We start from the raw sequence: 17,500 nt of genomic DNA on the forward strand, positions 1-17,500 counted from the left end.
AACACAGAACAGTGAGTGAATAAATGGAGGGGAAGATGTGACCAGGGTGAGAGGAAGCAGGAGAGAGAGAGAGAGAGAGAGAGAGAGAGAGAGAGAGAGAGAGAGAGAGAGAGAGAGAGAGGTGTGTGACCTGCGCTCACCTTTGCGTTTGAAAGCAGGGCTGATGAGCACCAGGGGAGTGTTGATCTCCGGCTCGGACGAACCGCCGTGGCTGCCCGTCTCAGACATGCCGTGGTCCCCACACAGCACCAGCAGGTTGGGCAGTGTCCCCTCCGCTTCCTGTAGGGCGCGCACACACACACACACACACACACACACACACACACACACACACACACACACACACACACACACACACACACACACACACAGGGTATAAAATTCACTTTGTGATCTATCTGCCAATGTTGGGGAGACAGACAGCATTGATGTCATTAAAAGATGATTAGTGTAATCTAATCATCCATGTTGCTGCCCTGTCCATGGTCGTTTCATTCTGACTTCATCTTTAGATGCACACTTTAAAATCCATTAGGAGGGTTTTTCCCTCGTTTGTCTGATTAACCCATCAGACAATACTAACACACAGGCTTCGACAGATGAACACAATCAGGGGGCCCAACTGTCCAAAGCTTGCGTAACGTGCTAAACAAGAAAGTGGCGGTAGAACTACCCCAAACATTTTTAGACGTGGTTATTACCTCAGTGAGTTCAATAATGAGATGGACACACTTTAAATCAGGGGAAATTGCTGTAATTCTTTGAGTGTTCTACTGGATGTATGCATTAGCCAAACTGCATAGTTCTTTTATCTAATGTTAAACATGACTACTGTTAGTGAACATAACAATGGCTAGCTTGCTGTGACTAACCAGAGCTGAGATACCCATAACTAAACGGGTGCAGCCTTCCATCACGTCCGTGAGGCTCATTCAAAGAAACTGAGAAATGTGCTCAATCAACTTAGTCTCTGTCGCAGTGATGAGTTTGCAGTGAATTCCAAAGCTGCCAATAGTGACTGTCTTCATTTGTTTTATTCAGCAACAAATATGTTCACTTGCATATACAGTATACCGGGAGCATGTTACCCACATGAAAGTCAAAGTAACAAGTTAGCCCACACATCTCTGGGTGAAGTCAATTCTTATATCCTTTACACACACCCTTGGAAAATCACAAGATGCGTTTGTAAGTGATTCTTTAACTAACTGGGCTTTACCAGAGATAAGAATGTTTACCAGAACCCCTCAACCTAAGCCATCTTTGTGTCAAGGCCCCCGTGTGGTCACCATCAGATATCTCACATAGTCACAGAGGGGGTTTTACTTGACACAGCGGATATCTTAACATTCCTAAGGTAAAGGATGGCAACTAGATTTCTCTATAAGTTATACTAAAACAGTTATACATATAAAATGTATCCCACACCTTCACAGCAAACAGATCAAGTATGCATGAAATGATCAGCGGCCATAATGGAACCAGTCAGCCTAAACAAGGCCGTGCCCAGAGAGAGGAAGAGGAACATGAGACAGAATCAATAGAGGGAGTGGCCAAGCCTCTCCAAGACTGATGGATCACACAGAAGGGTTGGAGAAAAAGGCCATTCGTCTCCTACCGATCATAACTCAACTGGTGTCCTCACGTCCGCCAAGAAGATGAGTCCTACCCGACACCGAAAGACCGAGTGTGTGAAGATGTCAATCACTTACACAAACACACCTGCCAGCCATCATTGGATCACACCTTTTGGAAACACACGGCTTAGGCATCCAAACTAAACCCTCTCGGTAACAAATGGCATGTGTCTGGAGTTATCTGCGTCATGTCTGTGCAGTATGGAGTGGGCAAGAGAGGAGAACACAATCATAGCTTCAGGATAACACACCTATCAATGCAGTGCCCTGACTACTGTCATTTCCTGCCTAATAGCCAAGGTTTACACACTGATTTAGCAAAGATTCTTCAGCTATGAGGTCAATACACGGGGCGGCCTATACATACTGTAGGAATGCATTTATTTTCTTCATTCTTCTTCCTTCTCACTGCAAAATTTGATTCTGATTCATTGGGCTAATAATATGCTATATGGGTGAGGTCAATTCACGGTTTTGTCTTTTTCAATCAGCATAAAGTACCGTCTGCACCTAATACACAAGTAATTACTGAACTAGATCTAAGCTGATGTCCAAGAGTATCCAAATGCACACCAAGCATTTGTCTTTAGACAATCACTCATCATAACTGTTGCACCCACTGATACTTACAATGCATGCAAGGGATGTGTGGATATGTTTTTATTACAAATATGTGTTACCTGTGAAACAAACTCAATGCCTTGGCCTGATTAACACCTTGGTCTACCACAGGTGCAATAACAAACATATCTTACTAACACATGTCAGGATCACATAGGAAAAGTAAAAGAGGTGTGAAGCTTGTGAATTAGGCCATTTTGGAACTGTTTCAATCTAAACTACACCAACAGCCAGAGTTGTTAAGCCCTCCAGCCACAGCTTACAAAGCAGTGAAGTGTGCCTAACCTTCAGAGCAATGTGTGTGTGTGTGTGTGTGTATGTGTGTGTGTGTGTGTGTGTGTGTGTGTGTGTGTGTGTGTGTGTTGACTCTGATCAGAGCAGGTGTGCCTGGTGTGACTGGTACCCTTACAACGACTGGCTGCTTCCTACAGTGATAACTAGAGAGACAAGAAATCATCAGAGATTCATAACAAACAAGAAACAGTGAAGAATCAGAATAATTTTCCTCCATTTTACTGTCAGTGTGGTTTTAACGGGTGGTCTGTGTGTGGATTTCAATCGACTTCTGATTGAGAAACATACACAGGGAGGATAATCGCTTAGGTGAAACTTTCCTGACATGAAGGACAAGTGCACTCGTTTGCTAGAATAAGGCAAATCAGCAGCCTTTCAGATATTTGGGACACAAAAGGTGCACCTGCAATGGCTTTTTAGATAGCAAGGTTCCCTCAAAGACTGTCCTCAAGGCTAAACTCTCAAGTGTCAACACTGGCAAGGATGAAAAATGCTACCATTAGTCAGACATCTTGCATTTGCCACGCTGACAGAATCAGTAGGCATTATGAGCATGCCACCAATGGGGGGGGGGGTGAATGAAAGCATATGTCACAAGGAAAAACAAACAAATAGCTACGCAGCTCAAAACAACCATGATTCATTAGCGTCAGCACTCAGAGAGAGGCCTGACTCCCAACATGGAGATAACACCCTGTTCATTAGTGTCTCCACCAATCAGCGCTGAGGCCGGCGTGTGACGGATCACGGCGCGAGTGCTGGGCTGCCACCGGCCTGTCTGCTGCTGCTGCTGCGTTACTGCACTCACAGGGACATACAGCGCATGTGGATGGAGGGCCGGAACGGCACAGGTGTGCACAGGAGGAGAGGAAGAGGAAGAGGAGGAGGAGGAGGAACCAGCTTCAGCACTTAGGAGGAGTCACATGCCCTCGGCCTCTCTGCTTCTCTCTCGATCTCTCACTCTTCCTGACTTTCCAGCTCAGTCTCTCTCTCTAAATTGCGTTCTCACATCTCTCTCTCTGGCCCTCTTCCGTCTGCGTCCTCTGGGAGAGAGCATGGTGATCTGCTTCGCTTCACTTCAAACATCCCTCTCTCCCCTACCTCTCCGTGGCCGGGCCCCTGGCACACTCAGAAGACTTAGTTCTGATGGGCACCTATGGGCACCTACGGGCACCCATCCCTGCACCGCCGCTAACTGCTCTAAGTGAGCGCACTCTTTACTGGAGCCCATAAAGTCTGGACACACTCACACACTCACACACACACACACACACACACACACACACACACACACACACACACACACACACACACACACACACACACACACACACACACACACACACACACACACACACACACACACACACACACACACACACACACACACACACACACACACAGAACTAACCTCATTCTCATAGCCCCGCTGGACTGCTCTCAATGACTGCACTCAAACAGACGCTACCGGAGCCAATGAGGTCTGCGCAGACACACAGACACAAGCTAACCTTATTCTCATGTCGAGCATAGCCGCGGCCCGCTGTTCTCTTCTCTCTCCGGCACGCTAGGCAAAGCGTGGTAATTATGGCTCCCAGCCAAATGGCCAATGCTAGCAGTTCTGACAAACCCAGAGGCCATGGGCCGTGACTGCTTAGCAACACCCCCCCTCCCAGCACCACAACCACCACAGACAAATAGAGTCTACTCGTCGCCGTCATTTGCAAACACAGGAGCCGGTTATTTTCTCTGGAGCTAATTTTTCTTTCGCTGCGCTAATGAACATTTCCACCGCAGGCTTCTCAGCAAGACCCCAGACTTCAAATTATTCTTTGGAATACAGAAACAGGGGATGTTAGAGGGAAGAGTCACCTCCATCAAAGGCACAGTACAGTGGGCTTGCCTAATGCCTACTCGCCACGTCCTCCATCAACGCTCCTGTGACAACAGCAAGCGCGTCCCACTCACTAATAAGCACATCCCGAGCGATTATCAGAATGTAGCCTGTAATGTCTTTTCCTCTGTGGCTGCTCCTCTCAGACGTGAGCAGCAAGGTCAACAGCGGAATGTGTCCTTTTTGTCTCCACGGTGACGATAACGAAGGGCGGAGGAGAGGCTCCAGCTGAGGCTCTCCAGGCAGATGGGCGGAGAGAGAGTCGTGATTTACCATCACGCGCACGCCACACACGATTGATGTGAATTCAATGAGACACTGTGCTGAGAAAAATGCTGACGGTCAATCGGAGATCAAACTAATCTCTTAAATGGGTGAAGGAGCTAGGAGAAGAAAAACACATCAGGAAAATACACACACACACACACACACACACACACACACACACACACACACACACACACACACACACACACACACACACACACACACACACACACACACACACACACACACACACACACACACACACACACACACACACACACACACACACACACGCAGATCAAGCAATGCTGTCTTGTCTTATCAAAAACGAATCAACTGAAGCTGAAGCTGGGGAAAGTAGAGCAGTAAAATGAGTTAAAATCATTAAAGGCAGCAAACTTATATCTACACCCTTTAAAACGTATAAACTCATTAATGAACGGGCAACAAAAGGCCATCCTTCTTATTACACAACTCCCATCCACACAGATAGCAACCACCCATGGAGAGACCACCATCTGGACATGTGACTAACGTTACCACGGCGATGACAAGAGGGCGGAACATCATTACAGCGTGTCAGGCAGAAGATGGATGGAGCGCAGACTGAGGAGGGGGAACCAGCGCGGCCTTATCAGCCAGGATGGGGCTATGGAGTCAGGGTGGCCCGTAATGGTACTGAGAGAGATGGGAGGCAACAGTGGGGGGTGCGGAGGAGGAGAGAAATGTGTTCTTTTGCACTCATGTGTGAAGCTGGCCTGATTTATGATGGAGCTCGCTCCTGCACCTCCGTCAAGGTAACACAAATACACACACTGCTGCTGCTGCTGAAATCTGCCCTGCATCCACCTGATGTTTTAGTCAGAGGCAACGGGGAACTGTGCATCCTGTACTGATGAAAATGGACTTGTAATGGTGATATTCAAACCAGATAGGCCTAACCACCGGTCTTATTCTCGGATACATAATGCCCCATAAAACATCTGAGACTGACGAAGCATAAAACAATATTTTAGATGGATAATAACACGTGAACATGAAATCAGCACTTTACTCATTTCAATAACGACTATTTCCCTGTTATGCTTCACAGACATTCAAGGTCACAGAAATCGAATTGTGCTGATGTGCCGAGCTGAAATAAGACCTCATCGTCTCTCCCTAAAAGGCTGCACTGTGAGCATTAGTGTGATCTGCTGAGCCGTAGTTCCTGTGGCGTCGTGGGATGGTGTGGTCCGCCGTCCCTATGGTGTAAGCATTCCCCACATCTCTCACTCTCGGAGGCCGAGCACGAGCACGAGCACGAGGCTGGACTGGACTGGAGAAGCCCTGATTGGGCTGTTTAAATATTCAGGCCGCCCGCTGAGACCTCCTCTGTGGTTTCCAATATGAACACAGCCAGGGCAATTAGTGCCATTTCCACAGGTGTATTTTTAGGCTTGAGTGCAGACCTCATTGAGTGGACCTATAAGGTCTACGCAGCATTAACCCCCTACAGCTAAAGCATTTTCACAAGGCATTCCCACTGGAGGAGTGTTTTGTTTAAAACTACAATATGAACAGATTGCTAATCAAGCTACACTGTAGCATCCTGGGGATTTAAAAACAACACCCTCAACATGATGTGCCTTTATCACAAATGAATACTGACATGCTGCCGACTCATCCCCTGCCTTTCCACTTATGGGATTCAAAAGGGAACCCCATGCTCTCAAAAACTTGTGCCATGATACCGAGGGTCAATGTTGAGTAAGATTCATTCAGATAATCGTAGGGACATCAAATAACACCATTTACAGGCAACAAAATGGCCTACCTTGGGTTTCTCTCTCTTACAGTGTTTTCTATCCGTGCGTGTGTGTGTGTGTGTGTGTGTGCGTGCGTGTGTGTGTGCGTACACACTTATATCACTGGTCTTTGAAGGGACCTTGCCCACATAGCCTGCTATTATAAAAGTAGGATGCTTTAATGAATATGGTCTGCCTGCAGCGTGTGAATGGTAGCCACAGATACACGTCCATTTCCCATGTTATGCAACCAAATGAGGCCATGCTTAGTTATTGACTAAATATGTTGAACGGACAAAATGCCTTCAACCGTGAATTCTGTGCTTACTTTTTTCCCATAAGTCTTTTATGTGCTTGATTGGGTGGGCCTAACAGGATTTAATTTTTCATCCAAATGGAACACATCCCTCTCTCTCCCTCCCTGCCTCCTTCCCAACCCCCCTCTCTCTCTCTGTCTTTCTCCGTCTCTCCCTCCATCCCGACATACCCCGCCTTCTCTCTCTCCCTCTCCCAGCCTCCCTCTTTCCCAACCTCTCTCTCACACTCTCTTTCTCTCTCTCCCTCTGGTATCTGCATGAGAGGATGAGTATTTACAAAGTAGTACAGTAGCAAAACAAAGACAGAAAGGGAATGAGAATGAGAGAGTGCGCAGACACGCAGAGAGAGGGAGCAGATCAGAGAGCATACTGTACTCCTATGGTCTTGCACTGGGAATGCATGCAAGAGCCCCGTGGCCAAGTCCTGCAACTCAAATCACTGGCTTCCTTCTCAGGCTAATGCGCGCTATGGTGTAGCGCCAGAGCCGAGGCACAGTGGTCATCCTGGCAGCAGGACGTCTTGCTCTGCGCACTCAGATGAAGGCCAAGCAAAAGCAAATCAGCGTCTCCATTTCTGTGGCGGAGCCGCAAAAGTATGGGAGCACAGCGGGGGAGCCGGCGGGAACAAGCACAAGCACACGGGGCGACAGACAAAAGTGCAATACAGCCGCCGAATAATCTGCACCGCCAGCCCAGGGAGGGGGTAATGAAAATCCCACCATTGTCCCCCTGGTGCTGTGTGTGTGTGTGTGTGTGTGTGTGTGTGTGTGTGTGACCGAGAGAGAGTGAGTGTGTACGTGTGTATGTGTGTGTGTGTGTGTGTGTGTGTGAGAGAGAGTGAGAATGGCAGTGTGTGTGCATGTGTACGTATGCGGCATGCGTGTGTGTGTGTGTGTGTGTGTGTGTGTGTGTGTGTGTGTGTGTGTGTGTGTGTGTGTGTGGGTGTGTGTGTGTGTGTGTGTTTTGGTATATCTGTGTGCCTGAGTGTGTTGTGTGTACAGTATGTGTGTGTTTGAGAGTAAAGGACAGGGGGAAAAGAATCAAGGCAGGCTGAGAGGGAGGCGAGGAGGCAGGGACGGATTGTGGAAATCACATTAGATGAGCTGGAACACAGCGCATGCCTCCACACGCTCCGAGCTCTACGTAGGAAAGCACCACAACACACTGCACAGCACACATGCACACAGCACACACACACACACATACAGCACATACACACACACACAAGCACATACACACACAAGCACACACACACACACACACACACACACACACACACACACACACACACACACACACACACACACACACACACAGCACACAGCACACAGCACACAGCACACAGCACACAACTTGCAGCATGCAGCACACTGTTAGTCTGTGAGAGAGAATCAGAGACCATCACTCATCTGGTCATCTTCCATTATAATCAGACTTTTATTTTGTAAGTTGTCCTACTGATCCTCCCTCATTGTGTGTTTGCTTGCGTGTTTGCTTGTGTGTGTGTGTGTGTGTGTGTGTGTGTGTGTGTGTCAGAGTTCATGCACGGTCCAAAAGTGTCTCTGCCAATAGACACAGCACTGGCCCAAACTGGGATGGCCTGCTCTGCTGCAGGTGCTTCAGGTTACACCTGGGACACAGTGCATTTTCATTTTGTTGCTGCAGCTGCATTGCAAGAGGACACATTGATGCCCTACCTTTTTTTTTTTTTTTAAACTAAAGTAATTCCTACTTTACTCACAAACTGCTGTAGACAGAGAGGACCAATATGGACATTCCAGTGTTTTTGATACAATTAGAGGAGCTGAACCCAAAAGAGTTTTGAACTGCTGGTAATTGCAGGCTCAAAGCACAAATATTCAACTATTTATGCTGTGTGGGTATTATACGTCAATAACGGAACTTCACAACTGCTTTCAAATTGTGTCGCAGAGAACTACAATCTCAGAAAATGAAATCACATGAAAATGAAGGCACCCCGTGACTGCTGCCTATAGTCCTGCAGTCCCCCAAGAGTGCCTGCGAGTAAGCTGAGAAGTTGTGGAGGAAATATCAGCCTCTCCTCTCCAAAGCCTGATAAATAATACATGCCAGCCTAGCTCCAAGAGAGCGACCACACACAGACACACTGTTCAATACTTTAAACAGGCAGGTGGTCCGCTCACACTTTCACTCTTTCTTTTCTTTTCCTTTTCACATTCTTTCCTTTCGCTCCTTGTCTTCACAGCAGGTACATAGTGACATTAAAAATAGTCATATCAATATAAAACCTATAAGAGATATATAGTATAGTATAATGAACAGAAGGCTCTGGAGTCGAGAGAAAAATCAGAGGAAATTGTCGGGTCACAGCAGGCTCAAGAGAAACAGGAAATTCAGCATAACGTACGCAACTGCAGCATTTCCTTTTTGCGTAAGCCTCCATCCCCACTGTCACAATGATCCTGCCTCCTTCTGCTGGCGGAGAGACAGACTTGCTCACAAGAACGGCTGAACAACTGTCCCCCATTCAATGCTGGGACTTTAGACCCAATCTGAGTGACACAACAGCCATAAATCAATTTCAGCACTCCCTGCATGGACTCAAGATGAGCAGATACTCGGGCAGAAAGGCCCTTTTATGTCCGCGGGAGAAATTAAAAAAATAAAAAGGCGCTCTATTCTTCTCCTATGCCCACGACGTCTGTATGGAAGTTGCGTTTGCATGAACAAATAAAATACTGAAGCTTCATTAGCATAATCTGCTCTGATGCGAAAGGCCACCCCTTCAAAGCAGGGAAGCCAGGCTTCAGAAAACAAAAGACGTGGGGCAAGGTGATAAGCTTGCAGCATAAAGATAGGCCAAATATGGACAATGACTGGAGGAACAAACTAATGTGTGTCTGCCAAAACACAAACACGCCCTCTCCTCCTCCTCCTCCTCCTTTTTGCCAAGAAGTAGTGCAGCTGAAATGAAAATGAATCTAGACTCTCCACCTCCCAAGCCAATTGGTCCATTACTGTTGTTATTCTGACTTTGGATGACATTTCATTCCATCCAAGAGAATGTGTCTGGCAATTTAATGCAGAAGAAATGTCTTACTTAAGCTAATGATCCCTCCAAGAAGTTACACAGCTCAGTTTTTCAAGCCAACCGTGAAATAAACACAACAAAATGCAATCTCATACAACATGTTGATACAACACTACTGCAGCAGCAGTCGAAGGGATGCGATTAAAAAAGAGAGAGAAACCAAAAAAAACGAGCAAAAACAAACGCCGATGCAACGGAACACCCGGAGACAAAAACTGATGAGAGGATGAGATGCCGACACTATTTAAAGTAGAAAGAGACACACACCACCGCAAACACAAACACACACGGATTCAGCACACCATGTCGCCTTGGATACCACGTCACCACTTCACTGATCGGCACCGACTGATGTAGTCACAGCACCTCACTTTGTCTTTTGAGAATCCTTGAAAGTTTGTTTAGATAGAGCCTAAAATGGTCCCTAAAGAACGGGTGTAGTTGTGTCTTTTGATTTTGTCACAGAGACCAAATAACAAGTAGTTATTGGTGCTTTTCCTAACCAGCTACAATGGCATAAGCCCTGCTATCCATGGTCCTTCTGCTACATCATAATGAGTGTTTAGTTTGGAAGCAAAGGAAGAACAAACAACACTGGCTGACAACCGTGGTGTTGTGGCTCCCATCTTGTGCAACCAGTGACATGAAACCGCCTATCTGGCCTCAATCAAAGCCCTGTGCAATTGCCTTGAGACGAGGCCCTTGTCCAACAAAGAATGATGCAGGTAAACGGAAGGCAAGAAGTAAACCTTGGAGTTGGAGAGAGCGGCGCCGCGACACAGCCTGCAGTGGTCACACCTCAGAGCGAGTGAATGTGCGACCAGCTGCAACAGCACACGACCTGGCTGCCACCGCACCCATTAGCGGCGACCTTGGGTGGCCGACATCGGCTGATTTGTGGAGCACTCAAGAGCTCTCCAGCACATTTTCCCCGGCGCGCCCCTCCTTCGGCGGGTGGCGGCTCAGCGTGAAGTGTTTATCTCCCGGGAGCTTCCTTGAGTCTAAAGCTCTTCCTGTCCTTCCAGTCGCCTTGCTGATGCAATACGTCAACAAAGCACTTCATGCCACCTTCAGCCCAGTCCTGGGAGAGAGACAAAGCAACGGCACAGTTGGCGTGGGGAAATGATCTGCATCCAGCGTGTGCGGTGTCCAAAAGGGCTGGCCAGACCATGAAGGCCTCTTTACGAGCTCAGTTCAACGCTAATGTGCTAATGTTTCATCACAGTGTCAGGCTCCGGTCTAGTTTTCCAACACAGAGGCTCTTTTAGTGATGTCTGGAGAACCAGAGTTCACCAACAGTGCAATATGGAAGCAACAAGCAAATGGAGTTCTCTTCATGGGCCATACAGTATCTCACACAATAACAGTTTTCCTCAACGGGTCAAATGGCACATGAAAATAGCCCAAATGAAAAAACAAACAAGGACTAATAAATCAGGTTAAAGTGATTGATGGCCATATACATTAAAACGTGGTACATTAAAGACATATTACACTTAATAAGAGCCAATGTAATTTCATCGCTAAAATGGATTTTGCAACATTGTAGAATTAAAAGAATATATAGCCTATACAACAATAACGTGAGAGCCCAGGTAGATAAATTATGAATTTACTCTTAATAAGAAACCCCTGGCACCCAATAAATGTTCTAGAGGCTGTGGCTTAGTGCCAAGGTAGGGGTTAATGATGCCCATTAACAATGTTTAAACCAGACACAAGCGAAGCCACTGCAGCACTGAGCACAGATGCTACGAAGAAGGTTTGTGATCTTTCCTCTGAACAAGAAAGATCTCACTGAACATCACACTGAAAACAAAGCAATGTGGTTAGATAAGAGAGGTGGCCGTCTGCTGTGGAAACGCAACCAATCAAAACTCCAAACAGTGCCTCATCTGGAGACCTCGGCAAACACCCAAATGCATAAAATAGATCATGAAAGTGATACTCTTTCCACATTAGAAAACACATGCAACTAAACAGATGCAACTAAATGTAGCCTTCATGCAAACTTCAATCAATCAACCAACTCATTAATTGCAGAGAGTTTCGCAGAAACAAGTCTGAAATACACTCCTTTGCATACATGTATGCAAAAACAGTGCATACAGTATGTATGCGCGCGCGCGCACACACACACACACACACACACACGGCCACTCAACGTACAAGATTGTATGCATTTATTTTTTAAATAATTAAATTGTATGTTGTATAGTCCACATTTCACGCCACAGAGATGATAAAGGTCATACTGCTAAATAAGACAAAGTTCAGCTGCAGGGTGAATAAGTGCACCACCAGTCAACACCTGATACCAGTAAAAGAAACAGATATCAAACCACTGCAAAAAAAATCAGAACTCAAAAGGAGAACACTATTCCACAGAAATAACACATCCCAAGACCAACAGACAGAGGCTGAGGTTGTTCTGTGGTGTTCAGAACTCAAATCACATAGAAGTGGACTGGCAGGCACAAGTCATAATAATAACAATGATAATAATCAAATAAAAAACTCACATTATCATTACTAATGTCTCCAGAGTGCTGGCTCGCTCTGTTCAAATCGGATGAAACCTGCATAATTCTGAAGTGATTTTCACTAAATCTGACTCGTCTCCATTGACTGAAAACACCTAGCCTACTTAAAAAATCTAATACATATGAATGAAGTATCAAAATGTTCAAGTGGCCTACTTTTGACAGCTATTCTGTAGATTGCATAACGAGTGCCTCTCATAATGAAAACAGATGGAAATGTGGCTCCAACAACATTCATTATGTGTTAAAAAAAGTAGACGTTTATTTGCATAATATTAAAATTATTATGTTTGCCTACACAATCAGCCTTGAATATCATTAATGAGCATTATGTGATTTGAAAAAAAGATATACATATATTGTTATTTTACGTTCTTAAAATCTGCAAAATAATCTAAAAACTTGATTAAAAAAAAAGATGAGATGGTGAAACGTGACTGTAATACTGCACTGCTCGAAGGACAACTCATTCATTCAGGCTTTTGGCAGATATGCCTTCATCAAACTGGACTTCGGGGCAGAGAGCACCGAACAGCATACAAAACAAATGAAAGCACCGAGCTTCACTACATGTGCATGAACTGGTCTCCATTTTTGGCATGAAATAAAATACAGCATATAGCTGCAGGGAATCTGGAGAAACACAATTCACATGTGCATTAAAAATGCAAGTACTACAGCACTTTTTTCCCAGACAAAGCAAAGCAGGAGGCGGAGGAGATGGGTAAATGTGATTTCTTGGGAACAGAGTCAAACAGAAACACTTTGTATAAGTGAGGGGGTGGTGATGACACATGCAAAAGCATAGCAAATTACACCCCCTGAGCTTCCTCACTGTTTCCCATTGACTGACAGCTCTGCTGGTGGCAGGGGACACACACACACACACACACACACACACACACACACACACACACCAAACACATATGAACACACTCTCATAAAAAATACACACGTACACACAAGCATCATACACAGAAACAGAAACACACACACACACACACACACACACACACACACACACACACACAAACACACACACACACACACACACAGAGCTGCATGTTTATCAGAGTTGACATGTCCTCATCAAAAGAGGATCTCCTTTCCTTATTCTCTTTCAAGGGGAACCGAGTGCCAACCTGCCACGGAAAGAAGCCATCACAGAGGTGTGGCTCTGACTCCAGGAGCAGTTGAGAGAGCAAGGGAAAAAAGAGGAGGGGGGGAGTGAGAGTGGAAGAAGAAGATGGACAGACATAGAGAAGCAGGAAAAGAAATAAACACACAGAGAAAAGGAGAAAGAGGCCAGAGAGATAGAAAGAAAAAGAGACCAGAGCGATAGAGAGAAAGCCTTCTTCTTCACAGCGTGAGGCCAAGAGGGAGAGAGAGAGAGAGAGAGAGGGAGAGAGAGAGAGAGAGAGTGACAGAGACAGCCACAGGCAGACAGAGGAGGGAAGGGAGGGAGAGAGAGAGATTTTTCTTCCCTTCCGCGCAGTGTGAGTCGGACTCTTCTCTGACGGTGTTTCATGTTGTGAGCCTCTGTGCTGGAGCCACATGGCCTAGATGAAGAGAAGGCGACGAGAGCCACCCTCAGGACCCCCACAAGGGCTGCCCACTTAGCTGCCACGTCACACAGTCTCTTTAAGGGGAGCTTTTTCAAAATACAAGCCTAGGGCGAAACACCTGGGCCAAAGCGGCCATCACTCAATGAAATAAATGCATTTCCAGAAGAGTCTTTAACATTTGAAACATTTATTGACCAGCGCCGTACAATAGAGACATTTACATTTATCTTTTATACTCCGAGACTTCCTTGATCGGAGCGTTAGAATTGATTCGGAGGAAGCGAGAAGGTCTTTACTGCAAAGTGGATTTGCGAGCGAGCACTCTACTCTAGTCTGCACGGTGCAGTGAGGTGTTGCGTAGGGAGAATAAAAAGCCCTAATAACCCCTCCAGACGAGCTTAGCAGACAGGCGCTCCACTCGCCCTGCCCGTCGTGCAAAGCCCTCCAGTGCTCCATGGTGACACAGTTGAGGGCCGAGCAGCAATGTCCATGAAGCTCCGACTGCCTCCTCTGATTGGCTCTGGTTGATTGGCATGTGTGTGTGTGTGTGTGTATAGGAGCTCTGCAGACAGGAAGCCGGGGGGCAAAGCCCGTCTGTCTCCATACCCTCTGGCAACAAACTAATGGCTGAGACCCTGCTGTGGCCGTCCATAGGGAGACTGGGTCAACCTCGGCCTGGCCCAGATGGTGCTTAAATAGACCTCTACAGAGAACTCCAGAGAAAGAGAAGAGAGAGACAGAGAGAGAGAGAGAGAGAGGCAGATAGAGAAAGACAAGAGAGAGAAATAGAGAGACAGAGAAAGAGAAGAGAGAAAGAAAGAGAGAAAGAGAAGAGAGAAAGAGAGAGAGAAAGTGCACTCTCAACTGAAGTGTCTCAACTTAACTAGAGAGGTAAAGGTGGAGGCGAAGACTCACAGCAGCCTCTCCAGCCGCTCCACCAGCCTGGAGCTCAATGTGCCACTCAGAGTGCATGACTCAACTGGAGTGAATGGCACTCTCCATTGCACTGGCGCTCCCATCGAGGGGCAACCCTGAGTGCTGCACATGCATTGGCGTCCCTCGTGTGCCCCCAACAGTCCCAGGGTGCCCCACGTGCTGGTGCAGCACACATCATCTCTAGGCTCCCTCACAGAAAGGCTGACCAGAGACGCTGGACAAAGCGAGACCATTCATAAGAGATCATTTCCTGCATCTGTTAGGAGTGAGGAAGTAGCTAGGTCCTAACTCCAAAGTGTAATTATTTATCCCGTGTCTGAAAGAGTGTTTCATTGGCATCACACACAATGACAATAACATTGCACACATTATATTTGCAATTATATTGATCTTCTCATATTGCTTATTCAGAGAAAAAGTGATGTTTGACAGAATGGACACGCCTATTTTAGGAGTCCGGAACTACATCTTTATGATTCATCTTAGTAACTAGACAATCTCTGGGTTAACCTAAGCTGGGGGTCTCCTACTGTACATAGCTCACACATAACAGGTATAGTAGTACGAGTGCACAGCCAACTGTATTGCCAGTAGAGTACACTAGAGTCCAGTGCATCTCAAGTCCAGGGCAGTTCAGGTATCTTTTAAGCATGCAGTCACTGCTCTCTCCCCCTCTGCCCCTCTCTCACTCTCTCTCTCTCTCTCTCTCTCTCAAACAAGTTGGCACATCGTGCTTTGCTCCTTCCAAACAAAAGTTAACACTGTTAACAGCCTAGTGAGACAGCACATCTTGAAAAGGGCCCACAGTTCCACTGCTGCTATGGGGATACAGTCAGTCACACATACAGTATATGGAGAGGAGAACAGAGAAGAGGGGGAACAAGGCAGGGAGGGTGTGTGTGTGTGTGGGGGGGGGGCAGGGAAAAGGAACAGAGGGAAGACAAGAGAGGGAAGAAAGGAACATAGGAGTACAGTGGAGAGAGGAGAGAGGGGACGAGAGGAGAGGAGAGAGGAGAAAAGAACAGAGGACAGAGGAGAAGGACAATAGAGGTGAGGAGATTGGATAGAGAAACAGAAGTGAGAGAAGAGAGGAAAGGGCAGAGGAGAGAAGTGGAGAAAAGAGGAGAACAGAGGACAAGAGAAGGAAAGTAGGGCAGAGCAGAGAGAGCAGAGAGAGGAGAGGAGAGGAGAGGCCAGTCTCCATTTCCTCAGCTTCCTGTTCCAGCTCCAAGACATCACAGCCTGACCCTCTCCTCATGAGCCTCACAGCTCCAGCAGTGTGTGTGTGTGTGTGTGTGTGTGTGTGTGTGTGTGTGTGTGTGTGTGTGTGTGTGTGTGTGTGTGTGTGTGTGTGTGTTGTGGGGTGTATGAGTGCATACATGTATGAATATAACTGTGTGTGGGAGTGTGTGTCTGTGTGTATGAATATGAGTGTTTGTGTATACTATGTTTATATGTATGTGTGTGTGTGTGTGTGTGTGTGTGTGTGCATTTGTGTATGTGTTTGAAATATTGATCTACTTCAGTGCTATACACTCAAAAAATATTCCTCAGGTTTACACTGGTTTCCTCAGGAATACAGTGCCAAAGCCATGGAAATCCAAAGGGATGGGCAGCACTGTAATGTGTGTGTGTGTGTGTGTGTGTGTGTGTGTGTGTGTGTGTGAGAGAGAGAGAGAGAGAGAGAGAGAGAGAGAGAGTGTGTGTATGCGCGTGCACGCGTATGTGGGTCACAGTTTTGTTTGCGAGACCGCTGTGATGTTCAGTGTTCAAAGGGGCTGGAGCTTGACTGGCTTTGCAAAACATTCAGATCAACAAATAAAAAGAGACAAACAAGAATGCAGAGGGGAAAAAGAGAGAGTGGGTGCAGAAAAAAAGACTGCAAACTCAAACAGAGCCAGCGATTGGGTTTGAAAGGAACTAAAGCGTCGGACGGCCAGCGATGGTTAAATATGCATAAAAACAGGCCCCACCAGCTGGGGCGTACAAACGCGCAGACAAGAAAAGGGCCACTCTGAGTTATCTTGCCAAGTGCCGAAGACACACTCTCTCTCACACACACACACACACACTCACACAGTGAGGGGCCGCTGAGACAGCAAAGACGCAAAGCACTGGCGTAAGAAACAATGGAGCAGAAAAAAAACTGACAGAATCATTAAGAATTAATGACGCAGTCACTCTCAAATGCAGCAGAGTTTTACTAGATCATACTCTGGTTATTAATGAATCATGCATGTTTGATGGTCTGGTCAGTTTGGTCAAAGAGACCTTGGGGGAACATTACTTAATGGCTGTAGTCACATTTCACAAGCTCTTTGGCTCAGAAAAGGGTTCTTACTTAGCCTGGCTTACTTAACACCCGAGCAATTCCTTATCTCACTTGAGATTGAGAGTGGGTCTGAGACTTTTCATGCACTTGTCACTTCCAAAGAGACATTACATTAAACTCTCTCTGAAGTACAACAAACACATGATTCTTGTAAACTAACTGGCTGTGTTGAACTGCCAGATAAGTGGTTATGATTGTGTCCTGGGATTTTAGTGATTTAGAAATTCTGTTCCA

The 17,500-nt window shown here is 46.4% G+C and overlaps 1 protein-coding gene across 2 annotated transcripts in view; it reads right to left on the bottom strand.

Annotated features, from left to right (window-relative positions):
- pigg (phosphatidylinositol glycan anchor biosynthesis class G (EMM blood group)) overlaps nt 1-17,500 on the bottom strand; it is a 103,539-nt gene that overhangs the window by 73,531 nt on the left and 12,508 nt on the right. For both annotated transcript variants that reach the window (XM_062549657.1, XM_062549656.1), the window contains exon 5: nt 141-279. In XM_062549657.1, coding sequence (XP_062405641.1) covers nt 141-279 — 139 coding nt within the window. The remainder of the gene's footprint in view (nt 1-140; nt 280-17,500) is intronic.

This window comes from Sardina pilchardus, chromosome 11 (genome assembly GCF_963854185.1).
Source record: "Sardina pilchardus chromosome 11, fSarPil1.1, whole genome shotgun sequence".
Classification (NCBI taxonomy): domain Eukaryota; kingdom Metazoa; phylum Chordata; class Actinopteri; order Clupeiformes; family Clupeidae; genus Sardina; species Sardina pilchardus.